At 37.7% G+C, this 17,454-nt stretch overlaps 1 protein-coding gene across 1 annotated transcript in view; it reads right to left on the bottom strand.

The window, feature by feature from the left end:
- Cubn (cubilin) overlaps positions 1-17,454 on the bottom strand; it is a 255,894-nt gene that overhangs the window by 94,920 nt on the left and 143,520 nt on the right. The window contains exons 37-40 of the mRNA XM_045135128.1: positions 9,296-9,501; positions 7,906-8,090; positions 5,918-6,110; positions 5,242-5,439 (exon numbers count right to left, since the gene is read on the bottom strand). Coding sequence (XP_044991063.1) covers positions 5,242-5,439; positions 5,918-6,110; positions 7,906-8,090; positions 9,296-9,501 — 782 coding nt within the window. The remainder of the gene's footprint in view (positions 1-5,241; positions 5,440-5,917; positions 6,111-7,905; positions 8,091-9,295; positions 9,502-17,454) is intronic.

Below are 17,454 nucleotides of genomic sequence, written 5' to 3'. Positions count from 1 at the left end.
CACATAAAGCCAGATTACAAAATGGCACATGTCTGGAGTTCATTTGAAATGGCTAGAGGCCTGGAGCACCCATTCTTTTTCTTTCTCTCTCTCTCTCTCCTTTCAAATAAATACAATATATTTTTTAAAACCCAATTGTCAACTTTCACTTGCTATATAATTATGAATGTAATGGCATGATTATAAAGGTTCAGGATGCTTAGGAAGGCATTCTTTGGGGACTTTCCCACCCCTGAAAACTCATGCTTTTTGTACTTCAAACGTGTATTATTTCATCTCCTTTTGCTCTGATGCTCATTGGACCATTTCACACTTTTTCACAATTTCTGAGCTACAGAATTTTGAAATTTTAAAAATATTATATTTATTTATGAGATAGAGAGAAAGAGGCAGATAGAAAGAGGGGGAAAGAGAGAATGCGTGTGCCAGGGCCTCTAGCTGTTGCAAACAAACTCCAGATGCATGTGCCACGTTGTGCATTTGTTTTTACATGGGTACTGGAGAAACCAACCCAAGTCCTTGGGCTTTTGCAGACACTTGCCTTAACCACTCAGAAATCTCCCCAGCTGCCAAGTTGCTTTTTTTTTTCTATTTCTTTTTGAATTAGGGTCTCACTCATTCTAGCCCAGTCTGACCTAGACTCACTCTGTAGTTCCAGGCTGGCCTTAAATTCATAGGGATCCTCTTACCTCTTCCTTCTTAGTGCCATCATGCCAGACTGAATTTTGGATATTTTATTTATTTATTTATGGGTGACAGACAGACAGAGGTGCGGGGAGAGAATGGGCGCACCAGGGCCTCCAGCCACTGCAAACAAACTCCAGATGCATGCACCATCTTGTGCATCTGGCTTACATGGGTCTTGGGGAATTCAGCCATGAACCAGGGTCCTTAGCCTTCACAGGCAAACAGTTAACCACTAAGCCATCTCTCCAGCCCAATTTTGGATTTTTTTAATGTCATTACATAAGCATGTTAAGAAAGTGGTCTTTTTTATTAATTTTGATTTATTTTCTAAATTTTACTCCAGATTGATGAAATAATGTTTTGATATGAATAATTCTTTGTTTATTGGCTCACTGATTAAGTTGGTAGATAACCCAATAATTATAAGTGGGCTTGTTTTTCATGGACCCCTAAAGCCTCCATATTAAATTCTAAAGCATCTGAACAAGTTCTGTGTCCAAAACATAGATTTGAGAAGAAATAAATTCAATCTTTAAAAATAGGCCTAAATCCAAAAACTGTAAACATCTTATCTAGAATAAAGCTTGGTGATTCCCTTGGATAGACTAACCTGCATCTTTTTTTAAAATTATTTATTTATTTATTTGAGAGCGACAGACACAGAGAGAAAGACAGATAGAGGGAGAGAGAGAGAATGGGCACGCCAGGGCTTCCAGCCTCTGCAAACGAACTCCAGACACATGCGCCCCCTTGTGCATCTGGCTAATGTGGGACCTGGGGAACCGAGCCTCGAACCGGGGTCCTTAGGCTTCACAGGCAAGCACTTAACCGCTAAGCCATCTCTCCAGCCCTAACCTGCATTTTTTAAAGCTGTGGAATTGGATGCTACAAGAGTATAAAGACTGGCATTTACAGAACAATTGTTATAAGCCATCGTATTTTACACCTAATCTGATTTTCCCTCTGTGCATATGTATGTATATAGAGTATGTGTGGTGTATATGATATATGGTATATGCATATGTGTGTACAGATGCATGCACCTGTGCATGCATGAGCATGCTTGTGGAAGCCAGAAGAGAACTCTGACTGCGTGTTTCTTATCACTCATCCATATATTTCTTTTTATTGAGATGGTGGTCGCTTTCTTTGACTCCTTTCCTTCCTTCCTCCCTCCCTCAATCCAGAGATTGTGTCTAGCAGTGAGCTTCAGTGATGTTTTTATATCTTTCCCTGTGGGTTGGAGTTATAAATGTGTGTGACCATGACCATCCTTTTATGTGCTTTCTTGGCAGTGAACTTGGAGATCTTCAACCTGGGTGATCTCATACTTAAGAAGTAAGCACTATTAATGCTGAGCCATCTGCCCCAGCCTTACCTCCCATTTTGTCTTCATAATAACACTATTAGGTAGGCATTTTTATCGCCCAATGAGGAGTCAGATGCAAGAGCACAGAGCACAGAAGTCCACACTGCTTGCAAACATGGAATATTGACTCCCAACATCCCAATCTATGCTATGAAATGATTTTTCCAAGGTAATAGTAAATTGTATATAAGATCTGGAAGTAGATAAAGTAATGTGGTGGTTTGATTCAGGTGTCCTCCATAAACTTAGGCATTCTGGATGCTAGGTTCCTAGCTGAAAGAGATTTGGGAATTAACAATGTCCTGAAGGCAGTGTATTGTAGGGGGTGGGCTTATGGGTGTTATAGCCACTTTCCCCTTGCCAGTATTTGGCACACTCTCCTGTTGTTGTTGTCCTCCTGATGTTGGAGAGGAGGTAATGTCCACCCTCTGCTCATGCCATCATGGAACTTACCCTTGAGTCTGTAAGCCAAAATAAACTCTTTTCCTACAAGCTGCTCTTGGTTGGGTATTTTCTCTCAGAAATGCAAACCCTACTACAACAAGAAATTACTAATTTTTATTCTATTTCCTCCCTCCCTCCCACTCCTTCTCTTCTCCTCTTCCCCCTTCATTCCCTCTTTCTATTTTCCTTCTTAAATTTCCTCCCTAGGCTTAGGGTTGTTCCTCGGAATTTGTCTGGAGGGATATTTGTTATGTACAATTTGGTGTGTGTGGTCTGGAAGAGACTGACGGACTCAGTCTTAAACAATGAAAATGAAGAAGCAATAAGAACAGGCATTCCTCCTCCTAAGATTGGTGCAGAACCCTCTCTTCTAGGAATTCACAGCTACCTATGACCAATTGTACATACTGTCTCTAAGTGTAACTATTTGTGGCCATTGGCTTTGGAATGTCACAGGCCCTTGCTAATCAAAACCAAAACTAACTGGTGAGGCATAGACTAAATAATTGAAATAACTTAAAAACAAAATTAATTTCCCTCAAAATATTAACACACTATGAATGAACATAATAGCCATTAGATAGAACATGGAAGGTATTCAATGGCTATTTTTAAACATTAAATTAAGAAACAAGGAAAAAAGGAAACCATTGGCTTCGTTGGAATAAAAGGGAAGCTATATGGATAGATCGCTTACCCATATGATCTAAAATATTTCTGTTGCTTTGGCATATACCTCAAACATCTCAGCAATGTCTACCTAAGCAAATTAAAACCTAAACTAGTCTTAGGTCAGCAAAATGCTTAGGCTTTTGATAAAATTTTACATTAATTGATTTCTTTGATGTTCCTGTAAAGCCCACTGAGCAACATTCATCTCTCTTTCACAGATAATAAATCAGGCTTGGTGTCATTTATTGACTTGTGCAAGGTTATGTGAAAGTAAGAAAACACCCCCCCCCCAGTGTCTAGGCTTCCATGACAAATTGTTGATGGGACAAAACAACTACTCCATAGATTCTGATTGTTAATGAATACTCACACTACTTAATTGATGCAGTTACCCAGGAAAATTTGTTTAAGGTCCCTTCTGCTTTGTGAACACTGACTGTGTGTCTGAAAGGACACATGCACTAAATTACATGAAATATTTAAATTTAGTATACACAAGGATGCCTTGATGTGAGAAGATACCAGCTCTTCTGGGCAGTGTGCTGATGGCTGACTGTCTGTGGGAAAAGGGGGATGAGGGTTCATCACCTTATCCTGCCTGCAGGATTGATTTGAGGGTTTATCTTAGCACCCAGCTTCTTAAGATGAGGGTAAGACACCTACACCACTTAATTTTTCTCACTAATGATGAGAATCCAAGGAGGCAAGATCTTGTTTTTTTTTCTTTAAAAAAATGTATTTTAATTTTATTTACTTGAGAGAGGGAGATAGAGGCAGATTACAGAGAGAATGGGTGCACCAGGGCCTTCAGCCACGGCAAACAAACTCCACATGCATGTGCCACCTTGTGCATCTGGCTTACGTGGGCCCTGGGGAATCAAACCTAGGTCCTTTGGCTTTGCAGGCAAGCATCTTAACTGCTACACTATCTCTCCAGCCCAATAAGTTGTTCTTTATTCGGGGCAAAGAACAATGAAGGACAACAGTTCCCTGTGGGATAAAAGCTGTTGTGCCCAAGTGTAGTAGTGCTGGGCATTTTCAAGGGTCGGGGCAGGAAAAAAAGAAGCCAGGATGAGGGCGGAGGTGAAAAGTGAAACTGACGTGGGTCTATTGGGCTTGTTTGTCTTCTTTATGGTTTTGGGGTAAGATGTTCTTATCAGAGAAAACATTTAAGATACTTTGCAGCCCAGAGACTTTCCAAAGAAGATCTTGTTTCTTAAGGCCAAATGTCAGCATTTCTCCTTTGTGTTTACAGGAAATCTGGTGATGCTGATGTTGAGGATACTGGAACCACTGAGGAACAGTGATGTGGAGAATGTGGCTTCCCACTTGTCCTTCTAAACTCTGGCCCATGCAAATTGTAAAGGAAAGTGTAGTACATGTTGAGTATTAGCATTATTCATGTTCCTTATTCATTCTATGACATCAACATGTCTGTATGCACATAAACTGTTACTGCCTAATTCTGTCCATTCTACTCACAGATTCTAGGGACAATGCAAAACAACTACAGGGCTGGAGTGATGGCTTAGCAGTTAAAGCACTTGCCTGGGAAACCTATGGATCCAGGTTTAATTCCCCAGTAGCCACACAAGCCAGATGCACCAAGTGGCACCTGTGTCTGGAGTTCATTTGCAGTGCCTTGGCATGCCCATTCTCTCTCTACAATGCCCCCCCCTCTCTCTCAAAAAAAAACAAAATAATTTTTAAAAAGGAAAATTCATATTTTATAATGATAGGTTCTACTTTACACTTGGATCTTAAAGCCATGAATACAACATCTGATGTTCATTTCACATCAATAACAAAGTAGCACAATCTGGAAACACTACTATTTCCTACTTAAGGCCCTCAAAAAGCTTTAGTTTTCTCTTAGGGACATGCATGACCTTTTGTAACTGGCAATTTTGTATTGTCCTAACATTCTCAAGATACTGCTGCTGTCTGATGGCTTCATTGATCACAATATCTATGAAATACCATACCAAACAAATGGAAGCAGTACAGAAATATAATTGAATATAACAGTATCTCAGAGCTGAAACAGTAATTTAAAAAATTTTTCTCACCATCTCTTATGACAAGACTATCATAGGCACATGTTCCTTGAGCTTCAATGTCCATGGAGAGGATGTTGAATTCCACAGTAGAGTCAGGAGCATAGATGATCCACGTACAGTCGATGTCATTATCATAGTGACCAGGCCAACCCGGGGAAAAAAGGAAAAAAGGTGTGTCTCCAGTCACCAGGAACCCTCCACAAGCACCTGCAGAATGAGAAGCAATACATTTGGGATTCCTCTACAAGGAAAAAAACAACAGCAACAAAAAAATTTAAAAAAGCAGCCCTATATTGTATAGATAGTGTATGGTGGTTTTTAGAAATAAACTCTGGAGAAAAAATGGTTACTTCAGTTTAGTGAGCAAGCATTTACTACTGTATGTTTGTATTTGTGTGGTTTTTGAAAGTCAAAATTTCAGAATATGTTAATGGGGTCCAGAAATTATAAGCAGAATATCTTCTGGATAGCAAGCACCTAATTTGTAATAAACACATAATGGAAAAGTCAGATTTTTCAAGAGACATTCTGAAATAAAATTAGTATTTATAAATTTGAAAAGTCATGTGAATACAGGACGAAGAGATTAGAGGCTCTTATTTGTGTACTTGTGAGGGTAACCGTTGAAATATTGGCCTATAAACATACTACCTTTAAAAAGAGTCCCATTCATTGCCACACACACCTGGAGCAATGGTAGGTGAGAGTCCCTCAGAAGCATCCACCGCAAACCACTCCAGAAGGAAGCCCCTTCCCGAGACTGAAGCATCAGAGAAAAACTGGAATGTTATAGAGTTCCTACTGGAGCTAAAAGATGGTGTCTGTGTGCCACAGTAAGTGCCAATTGGGCGGGAATAAACATCAATCCCGTCATAGATCTGCATGTAAAAATAAATAATAGCACATTGTAATTAGGCTGCTACCTTCATTAAAATGAAAATTTAAAGGGCTCTTAATATTTCATAATTCTATAATGATAGGAAGGAAAATAAACATCAATTCAAGACAGAAAGTACAATAAGAGATATTAAATATGAGATATTACAAGTACTTCATGGTATTTTAAAATACAGTTTTGCAGTATTATATTAATAAACAGGATCTGTGAGATACAGCTGATTCAATGATACACAGTAAATTTGTGGATCAAGAATTAGAATTTATAAATGAGTTCATATCTCCAGAGAAGGAAAGAAGAGTTAATGACAACAAAAGAATCATAGTTTGTAGAGATTAGCAAATTCAAAGCATTCATATCTCTTTCATTTGTTTTAGAAGATTCAATTATCTGGGGACTGGGGAGATGGCTCAGCAGTTAGAGGAGCTTGCCCACAAAAACTGTCAGCCCAGGTTTAATTTTTCAGTACCCACTTAAAGCTAAATGCACAAAGTGGCACATGCATCTGGAGCTGCCTTGTCCATTTTTTCTCTCTCTCTCTTACCCTCTTTTCTCTTCTTTATACCTCTGTTTGCAAATAAGTGAAACAAGAATATTTTTAAAAAGAGTCAATCATCTAAAGGTGTATTTTATTATATCTTACAAATAATCTGTGACAATTTCATGGTAACTGATGTTATAAAATGATTTATTAAGTTTTCTTTTCAATTTAAATAATATTTTTTCCAAACTATTGGGCATTTATCAGGTACTAGGTTCTACTCAATGCACTGGGCACCTAAGATTAATGATAGGACAGTTGTCTTCAGGGATTTGATAATATTTTCTGGAATTGATACAGTAAATATGTCTGGATGGCAAATATTTGTATTTATTTATATGAAATTCTTTTTTCGTTTGTTTGTTTGTTTTTCAAGGTAGGGTCTCACTCTAGTTCAGGATGACCTGGAATTCACTATGTCATCTCAGGGTGGCCTCAAACTCATGGCAATCCTCCTACTTCAGCCTCCTGGGTGCTGGTATTAAAGGCATGCGCCACCATGCCCAGCTATGTTTATATAAAATTCTTGACAGTTTTAGCACTAACATAAGAGCAAGCAGGATTTTTCTCTCAAAGTCAACTCACACTTTATGGAATGAATCATTATTCTTCTCTTATATGCCTATCTTCCTTTATTAAAACCTTTTCTTAATAAACTCCCATTTTGCTTAATAAAAAACATACAAACAAATAGGATAACAAGACATAAGATAGAATAGATGCTTAATTAGGACACACATGCATGCTTAGACAAAGCATATCCATAAATTATAACAATGCTAAAACATGCATTATATAGAATAGAAAATAATAAATATAATACTGGAATTACCTCTATTAAGTACTGGTGAGGCAGTAATTATTATTTGTTAGAGATCATCTCTTATGTCTTTAATTGTTAAATAGCCATCAATTTTGATTTTTTTCCACTATTAACTCATTAAAATTAATAACATCAAGGTTGGCCCAGTGGTACTGACCTCTAATTTCAGCTACTTGGGAGGCAGAGGCAATAATTCAAGGGCAGTCTGGACTACAGAGTTCAAGGGCAGCATGGGCAATTTGTTGGGATTCTACTTCTGACACACATCAAACAACAATAAAAAGTAAAACATGGGCTGGGGATGGATGTAACTCAACAATGGAGTGCTTGCCTAATGTGAATGAGGCCCTAAGTTCATTCACCAGAAATACCCCCCAAAAATCATAACATCAATTGCACATGGAAACTCACTCTTAATTTGTCATAATTGCAGTTCTGTGTTGATTCAATGTCCATCTCCAAGATTCTACCATGGATAACTTGAGATATGTTCACATTTACTACCCACTTGTAATTGGAGTTATGGGGGTATTTTCCCGGCCAGAAGGGAGAAGCTATTTTCCCATGAGTTCCTTCAATATTATCATTGCCAAATACTAGGAAGAAAAACAGAGTTGTAAATCAGACTTGTTTAGAATATCTCTTTAATCAAATGGAAACAAAACAAAAGCAGAAACAAAAGGCAAGAAATGTTGAAAAGGATGGGTTTTAAGTGACTGTGGTTTCTTTTCTGACTAGTGAAAGAAATAGTACTTCCCTTTTGGTTTCTGGGCTATCAGTTCTTGGAGATGGGTAACTTTGTGAATGGGATTCCACCTCTTAGAATGCTCCATGAGCAAACTTCCCATGTGAAAAGAGTTTCCCAGACCTGAAGGGAGGAACATGGAAACTGGGAGTGCCATCCTCACTCCTTTAATTTTACTGGACTGATTTTAATTGCTTTAAGAAACGGGAAAATTTTATTTTTAAATTCTGAAATATAAAAGAGACTGATTATACAGAATTGCCAATTATGGGAGACTTGAATGAAGAGTTTAAAATAGCATTTATCTGCAGTGCAAAAAATATCTTGTAGTTATGTCTGAAGTTTCAAAGCAATCCCCAAATAATACTAAAAGTTTCTTAGAGAGTTTATTGGATAAAATTTATTTGATAAAATATTAGAAGATTCTCTAGCACAATATCATGAAAAATTAATAACATTTAGATATAAACTGTAGCTTTTAAGTAACATTGAAAACACTGCACATGCTTTTCCTGTCTCTTTATGAGCCTATTGTTTAGTTATTTCTAACATATTTGTTTGAATATTTAGTTCTCAGATAGTGATGCTATTAGGGAAAGTGATGGGAGGTGGAATCTTTATGAGGTAAAGACTTCCTGGAGGAAGTGGGTTATTATGGGAAGGCCTGGAGGTTTAAAGCCTCAGTTCATATTCTCTGTGGTGTGTGTGTCTTTCTCTCTCTCTTTCTTGAAGATTTTAAAGCCTCAATTCATATTATCTCTCCCTTCCTCTTTGCTTCCTGATGCTGGATCCAATATGACCCGTTGGCCTCTGGTCCTGCCACATGCTTTCACTGCCATGACAGACGGTACACTTCAACAGTGTAAGCTCAAGTAAACCGTTCCTTCCTTAAGCTGCTTCTTACAGGATATTTGTTCACAAGTAAAGTAACTAATGCAATATTATATAATAAAAGAATTTTACAAAGACAATAATGAGAATAATGTAAATACTAAGATTATGCTTGCATATAGCATTACTGAAATATTTGTCATATTCTGGAATGAGCCAACTTACTCTTATTAAACATGGCCTGGAAGCCTGTGCCAGTGCCTGAGCCATCAGAGACGAATCGAATCCACAGACCGTGCTCAGTAATTGATGAGTGATTGTGAGGGAGGGAGTTTCCACAGTATTGTCCCACCAAGTGGCCTGTGGCATTGCTTTGCCGGATCTCCACAAAATCTTTGTTGCAGTTCTGAGAGTCCTCCAACTGGAAGGATCTGATTTGGAAAGGGGAAAATAAAATTATAGGGGCTGACCTGAAAGAATGAGCTTTGGGATCATTTTGGGATTATCTCAAATCACATGCTTTGTACTCTGTTCACTCAAAAAACAAAACCCACTTTAACTTTGATTACAACATCCTTCACCTATGCCAAGTTTTTTCACTCAAAATTTTCAAAATACCTACACAAAGAATAAAAAGACAAAATGTTGCCTTCAAGTTTTTTATTCAGTGAGAAAAATTGGGCAGGAACAGAGAAAATCATATATAAGACAGACTGTCATGGGTGTTATCTGAGCTATAAAATTATGTAAGGGGAGCTTGATGGGTAATCAAAGATAGAGCACATGCTTAGCATACGTTAAGTCCTGGGCTCTAATCCTCACTTCTGAATAACTAAATAATGAATTGGAATAAGAATTTTTAAGCATGCATACACCTTTAATTTTGGGAAGAACTTGGTGGGGAGATTGAGTTAAGAGTGTAAACTTGAGCTGGTTAACTAGAGAGAGCATATATGTAAAAATGACTGGTGCATAGAATGGGGTGTGTAAGATGTGTAAATAGGTTAAACATTTCATGTCAAAAGAGACTCCTAAGAAATATGGAGAGTATTATGAAGATAAAAAGTGTGCAAACAGTACAAAACAAATGAAAAGTGCCCAAACTATTCAATAACAAAAATGGTGCTATAATAATGGGATGTTCATATGAAGAAAAAAAGAATTTCATGTATTTCTCATGTAAAAATACACAGAATATTCTCTTTCTCCCACCCTCTCTCTTAAGTAAATAAATATTTTTTTAAAGGGGGGCTGGAGATATGGCTTCACAGTTAAGGGTCCTGCCTGCAAAGCCAAAGGACCCAGTTTCAATTACCCAGTACCCACATATGCCAGATGCACAAGGTGGTACATGCATCTGGAATTCATTTGCAGCTGCTGGAAGCCCTGGCACACCCATTCTGTCCATTCTTTCTCTCTTTCTTTCTAAAATAAATAAATCAAAATATTTTTTTAAAAAAATGCACAGAACATCTTTGCAGTGTTGAGGTAGGCAAATACTTCCCAGAATGCAAAGTACTATCTATATGATAAAGAATTAATGAATTTAACTTTATCAAAAACAGGCATTCACAGAGTAGGTAGAAATACCCTGAGGCACAGTGCCCCCACTAACTCACGGGGACTAACTGAGGCCTTCATGACCTCACAGTGAATACCACAGCCCCTGAGAAGGGCTGCAGAGTAGCAGGGTCCAGCAGGGAGGATATAAAAGTATTTCCTGTTATAATAGATATAAAATGAAATTTAAAGAGACATTCATTAAAGAAGGCAAGCTAATGGCTAATGAGAATATAAGACACATGATTATTCATCAGAGCAATGCAAACTAAATATCACAAGTTAATATTGATTTACATCCACTAGAATGGCTAAAACAAAAAGAAAATCAAGTGTTAACAAGCAAGCAGAGTGACTGTGGGGCTTTAAACATTATTATGAAGAATTCCTTGAGAGTTTCTTATAATTAATACATACTCTATTGGTTCAGAAATTTCATTACTATTTGTCCAAGAAAAATTAAATCACATGTCCACATTGGTATCTTGAATATAAAATAAGTCTTGCAATCCCCCAAAAAATAGTGTAACTTAATTGAAAAGTACTAAAGAACTCCAGATTTTTCTCAAAAGAAAAAAAAAAGATATTTGAATGACCAACAATAACATGCAAAGATGGTCAACATCACTTATCATTAAGGATTTGTGAATCAGACCTATAATGAAGTAACATGTCACACTCACCAGGATGGCTATTATGACCAAAAATGATTAGAAATGTTAATGCGGATGTGGAGAGATGGAGCTCTTCAGTACTGCCAGTGGAAAAACGTGGCGGCTCCCCAAACGCATAGACACACAATTTAAAGGGAGGTGCTTGGTGGACAAAGCACCTGCTGTATAAGCATGAGGACTGCTGTTCAGACCTTCAGCACCCATGTATATAATGGCAATTTGCCTATACTTTTAGCACTTGGATGGCACAGACAGGGATTCTAGGGGCACATTGGGTAAACTAATCAAATGGGCAAGCTCTGCCTTTAACTGAGAGTCCTGTCTCAGTAAACAAGTGAGAGAGTGATGGAGGAAGATACCTGATATCAACCTCTGACCTACACAAGTGCCTTTGCACACACATGTACTGAGAGACATATGACCATGAATACACACATGCAAATATCTGCCAGATGATTTAGAAATTCCACCTAAAAGAATGTAACTGAAGCATTGAAAGGAGGAACACAAACAGGCCCCTTGTCCCACCTTTTTAATTGAAAGGCCCCTGAGTCCCCAACTGCAGATCTCCTGCTCCTGAGGGTATGAGTATGTGTGGAATGAGTAGGCCAGATAACTCTGTTCCCCCACACACCTCCCAGTTCCTTGGTCCTGGTACCACTGCTACTGCCATGTGGTTGTCTGATCCCTTCATGTGGGTTGTGGAAGCAGGCCTTTTGATCAGGTTTCCTGATTGACTGGCCCTGTGTACCCAAATCCCTATACTCCTGAGCCAGAGGGTTCACAGGCCACTGTAGGAGCTGGCCTCTTGTCCCTGGCTCTCCAGCTTCCCAAATCCTGGTTCCCCAACCCCGGATTACTGTGAAGAGTGTGTGCAAGTGGAGTGAGTAGGTCACAGCTCCCAGTTTACCTCCTTCCAGTTCCCCAGGTAACTTTGATATACTTACACTCTCCAAAACCTGCACATTTGCAGTTATAACCCCATCATATACCAATCTGGTCCACATTTAAAACAGAACACTCACTGAAGATCCTTGAAGGACAAGTTCTTGCTTCTTCTTCAATAGAATAAAATGTTTTCCCAAGATGGGTAGACCACAATGCAAAAAAAAAAAAAAAAAAAAAAAAAAAACAAGAAGAAGAAAGAAAGAAAGGAAGGATGAACGAAAGAAAAACTGAAAGAAAACTGCAATCTCCACCAAGAATGTCTAGTTCCACAACAGAAGTCTCCAGAGAAATCAACAGAAATTGACTCCCAAAATTAAACTACAATAATCAATGTGCCCCTAACCAAAAGAATTTCTGAGCTGGAAGCAAGCCATCAAAAAAAAAAAAAAAAAAAACAATACTTAGGGCTTGAGGGATGGCTTAGTGATTAAGGTGTTTGCCTGCAAAGCCAAAGGACCCTGGTTCAATTCCCCAGGACCCACATTAGCCAAATGCACAAGGGAGCACACATGTCTGGAGTTTGTTTGCAGTGGCTGGAGGTTCTGGTGTGCCCATTCTCTCTCTCTCTCCCCCTCTCCCTCTTTCTCTGTTAAATAAATAAATAAACCAATAATTACATAAATGAAATTGAGTAGAATTGTCTCTTAGAGCACTCAGCTTTTGACACTGGGCTTAACTTAATTGAAGAAAATCTCAGATGCCTCAAAAGAGATATAAATGAATTGAAGATGAGGCAACAAATGGAAGATCTTAATAATCAGCCAATTAAGTTTAATGATTTGATCAAATGTAAGAACCAATTCCAGAAAGCATCAAGAAAATCAAACATTGGACTGAAATTGTACCTCAAAAAAGAGATGTACATGTTGTAAAATAGCACAACAGAAAACAAAAATCATAGAGCTTTTAAAAGCCTCTCTAGAACTTCTCACTAACAGAGTTACTCATGTAGAAGACAGAACCTCTGAGCTTGAAGACAAGACAGAAGAAATTGATTAGGAGGCCAAAATGTTTCTTAAGTTCAAAAAATCATGTAAACAGAATATGAGGAACTATGGGATACCCCTAAGACAACCAAATATCTGGATCACAGGAATACCAGAAGGAGAGAAAATCCAAGCATAGAGAACATAAGTGAACAAAATTATTGAAGAAAATTTTCTCAATCTCTCAAAAGAGAGGCCCATCCAAATACAAGAAGCTCACAGAACACTAAACAGACAGGACCAAAGAAGAAACTCTCCAAGGCACATCATACTTAAAACTCTTAACAATGAAAACAAAGAGAGAGAGAGAAAGAGAGAGAGAGAGAGAGAGAGAGAGAGAGAGAGAGGGAGAGAGGGAGAGAGGGAGGAGAGCTAACAGCAGCAAGAGAGAAACAACTCACTACATATAAAGACAATCCCATCAGAATTACCTCAAATTTCTCAGTGGAAATGCTAAATGCCAGAAGGGTCTGGAATGGAACACTTCAAAGTCTAAAAAACTATGGCTGTTAGACATAATCAGAGAGTAGGGAATCCTCCCCAACTCATTTTATTTTATTTTATTTTTTGAAGTAGAGTTACACTCTAGACCAGGCTGACCTGGAATTCACTAGGTAGTTTCAGGCTGGCCTTTAATTCATGGTGATCCTCCTACCTCTCCCTCCCAAGCACTGAAATTAAAAGCATGAACTACCATTCCTGATTGCCAACTCTTTTTGTGAAGCTAGCATCACCCTAATACCAAAACCAGACAGAGAAACAACAAGAAAAGAAAATTATAGGCCTATACCCCTGATGAATTTAGATGCAAAAAATCCTGAACAAAATCCTCACAAACCAAATTCAACAACAAATCAAAAGCATTATCCACCTTGATCAAGTAGGCTTTGTCCCAGGGATACAGGGATGGTTCAACATATGGAAATCAGTCAAATATATCACATAAATAAACTTAATAACATGAACCACATGGTCATCTCTATTGAGTTCGAGGCCACTCTGAGACTCCATAGTGAATTCCAGGTCAGCCTGGGCTAGAGTGAGACCCTACCTCGAACCCCACCCCCCAAAAAGATAGTTTTGATGTACGTTTGGTTGAATCCATAAATGTAGATGGCTAGTTTTATATGATAATAGTTGGAAGTATGAATAGATTGGAGGCTTAAAATAGAAAAATAGAGTAATAGAGAAAGACAAAAACTTCAACAATTTATTCAATTCATAAATCGTAAGCCATATTTACAACTTAGTATTAAAAAAGTTATGAGTGTTTCTAACAAACAATAAAGGTAAAAATAGATGTAAAATATATTATGAAAAAATTTGTGGCAACTGCAGAAATGCATTGGACAAAATAGCACCCATCTATCATAAAAGCACAAAGAAAATTGTAAAGAAAAGGAGATTATATTTTTTATTTGAGAGAAAGGCAATATGGGCACATGAGGTCCCCTTCCCACTACAAACAAACTCCAGACATATTCACCACATTGTGCATCTGGCTTTCTGTGGGGACTAGGGAATCAAACCCAGGTTGACAAGCATTGCTAGCAAGCAATCTTAACTACTGAACAATCTCCCCAGCCCTAATGAGGATATCTTAACTAGATAGGTGCCCACTGAAAATGTCTAAGAAATATACTTAGAGGTAAAACATATCATTTAAATTATACATAACACAGGAACTTTTTTTCATCACTGGTCCCATATTGTACAGAAAGAAAAGTCTGGACAATAAGAAAACAAAAGAGGAATAAGTATTGGAAAGGTTGAAAAAGAAGAGCTATAAATCCATATTTATTGAGTCCATCCATTTAATAAATATTTACTCTGCATCTTGATGTCTCACACCCTCTTTACACATGAAAGTAAACAAGAGGATTAAAAAGTTTTATCATCCTACTAATGAACACATAGACATCATCCCCTTCAGAGCTCAGAAAACACAGTAAAAAAACAGGATGGGAAGAAGGTAAGAGCTGGGTGAGGAGCAGGGCTGTGGAACTCTTTCTTGCAGTCATGACAAGGACATTGCAGTCATGAACTCTCAAGAGCTGTGATTACCTTCACAAGACCTGAACATGGTGGGGACAGTGAATATTCTGTTATGGAAAATGGAGGGGCTTGGGAGTTCGCTCCTCTCCCTTAAGGAGATGATGGTTGCTGTTAAAATGCGAATAATTCTCTTCCGTGGCACAGTCAATGGTAAGTAATAGGAAGAATAAAGGGTACAGTGGGCCTGGGGGGGGGCTGAGAAATAATAATACAGAATGAATATAATCAAAGTGCAATATATATGAAATATATGTATGAAATATGTATATATGAAAAAATTATAAAATAGATATGTATAAAGTTGTCAAAAAAGTAAAATCTTTTCAAGATGTCATTTCAGAGAACAGTCAAAAAAAATCATTAATTTTTTTATATCAACAAGCAAAATAGAACTGTAACTTGAAAATATGTTTTTTTGTTTTTTGAGGTAGTGTCTCACTCTAACCCAGACTGACCTGGAATTCACTATGTAATCTCAGGGTGGCCTTGAACTTGTGGCAGTCCTCCTACCTCTTCCTCCTGAGTGCTGGGATTAAAGGTGTGCACCACCATGCCCAGCTTGACAATATGTTTTAACTCTTGAATATATTGTTATGGAGATTGGGGACAGGACAGTAACAAGTAGAGGATGTGCCTTATTAAAGAATTTATCTGCTAGGAAGAGAGACAAATAGATTCACAATGAGGTAATGGCAAATTCTACAAGGGAAAAAAAGAGAATACAATAGGTGGTGATATTTTAGGTAATCAGGTTAAGTCTGTAACTTTAAAATGTATGTGATTTCCAATAGTAATTAAAAAATAAGCAATAGGGCTAAAAAGATGGCTTAGTGGTTAATGTACTTTCCTGTGAAGCCTAAGAACCCAGGTTCGATTCTCCAGGATCCATCTAAACCAGATGCACAAAGTGACACATGCATCTGGAGTTTATTTGCAGTGGCTGGAGGTCCTGGTGGGTCCATTCTCTCTCTCAATCAGCCTCTCTCTCTTTATTAGCCTCTTTCATGTGCTCTCTTAAATAAATAAATAAATAAAAGATTTTGTTACAAAAATAAGCAATAAATGTAACCAAAGATGTACCAAACCTAGAAAACCAACAAAAATTTTTTGGACATAAAAAAGAAAAACAAAATAAATGAGAGATCCCTCAAGAATAAAAATATGAAAATTCATAATTCTTCAAAAATTAATAAGCTCAATTCCAGTCCAGTTCAATTCCAGTCCAGTCAACAAATATTATCCTATAAAATTTAAGACAGAAAGCAACAGTTTATGTACTATGTATGGATATATATAATGAGGGATAAAATATGAATGAAAAAGTACACATAAAATGCATAGTATGAGCACCTCGGTAAAGGGATGTGGGTGGAAACTGTGGTTACCCCATAATATTTTACATGGATAAGTTAACCTTTAAAGAAAAAAGCTAATTGAACTGAAAGAACAAGAGAGGAAGCCAAGTATGCACTATTCTCTTTCCGTGAGTTTTTAGGGGCGATTTTAATAAAAGGAAGGGCAAGGCAAAGATAGGCAGAAAGAAAGACCTAGTAAGAATACAGTGAAAAGTGGTAGGAAGGAAATACATAAAAAATCTCAAGAATGTAAGATAAATTGCTGTATTGAGTGAATCTTTCAGTCAATGGTCAGAATGAGGTGTGGTAAACTTCACACTATGAGGACTGCAGTGGATGAGGCTGCCTAAAGACACCAGCCTGGAGGCTCTTCTATGGGATGAATGCAGGAGGCACCTGGCTGAGGGCTTTTACAGGCCAGGGCACAGGAGCTCTGTTCTACCAGCATTGCTTAATCTCCAGCCAGAAGACAGTGGCTTGGTGGCCTTTGTGAGTTGGTCAAGGTGGTGGGGGGTGGAGAATCAGCATAACCTAGACCATATAGACTGGATTAGTGACATAGTTTTAGGGACAAGTTATGATTAATAGCTGAGAAGAAGAAACAACTAGAAAATAACCACAAAAAGGAAAGACAACTCATTTTTTGGTCTTCACTTACTTGACAAACATGTTTTATAACACAAATTCATATTTATGAACACTTATTTCAAAGACGTGATCTATATCTGTCTTTAGGGTGGTTGTCATGATTGCTGCTTCATTTCAGATTCAATTACTGATAATGTTTTCCCCAATGTGGAATATGC

The sequence above is a fragment of the Jaculus jaculus genome, chromosome 15 (genome assembly GCF_020740685.1).
Source record: "Jaculus jaculus isolate mJacJac1 chromosome 15, mJacJac1.mat.Y.cur, whole genome shotgun sequence".
In the NCBI taxonomy this organism is placed as follows: Eukaryota; Metazoa; Chordata; class Mammalia; order Rodentia; family Dipodidae; genus Jaculus; species Jaculus jaculus.
The sequence above is the reverse complement of the archived record's forward strand: the minus strand, read 5'-3'. Positions and strand labels throughout refer to the sequence as shown.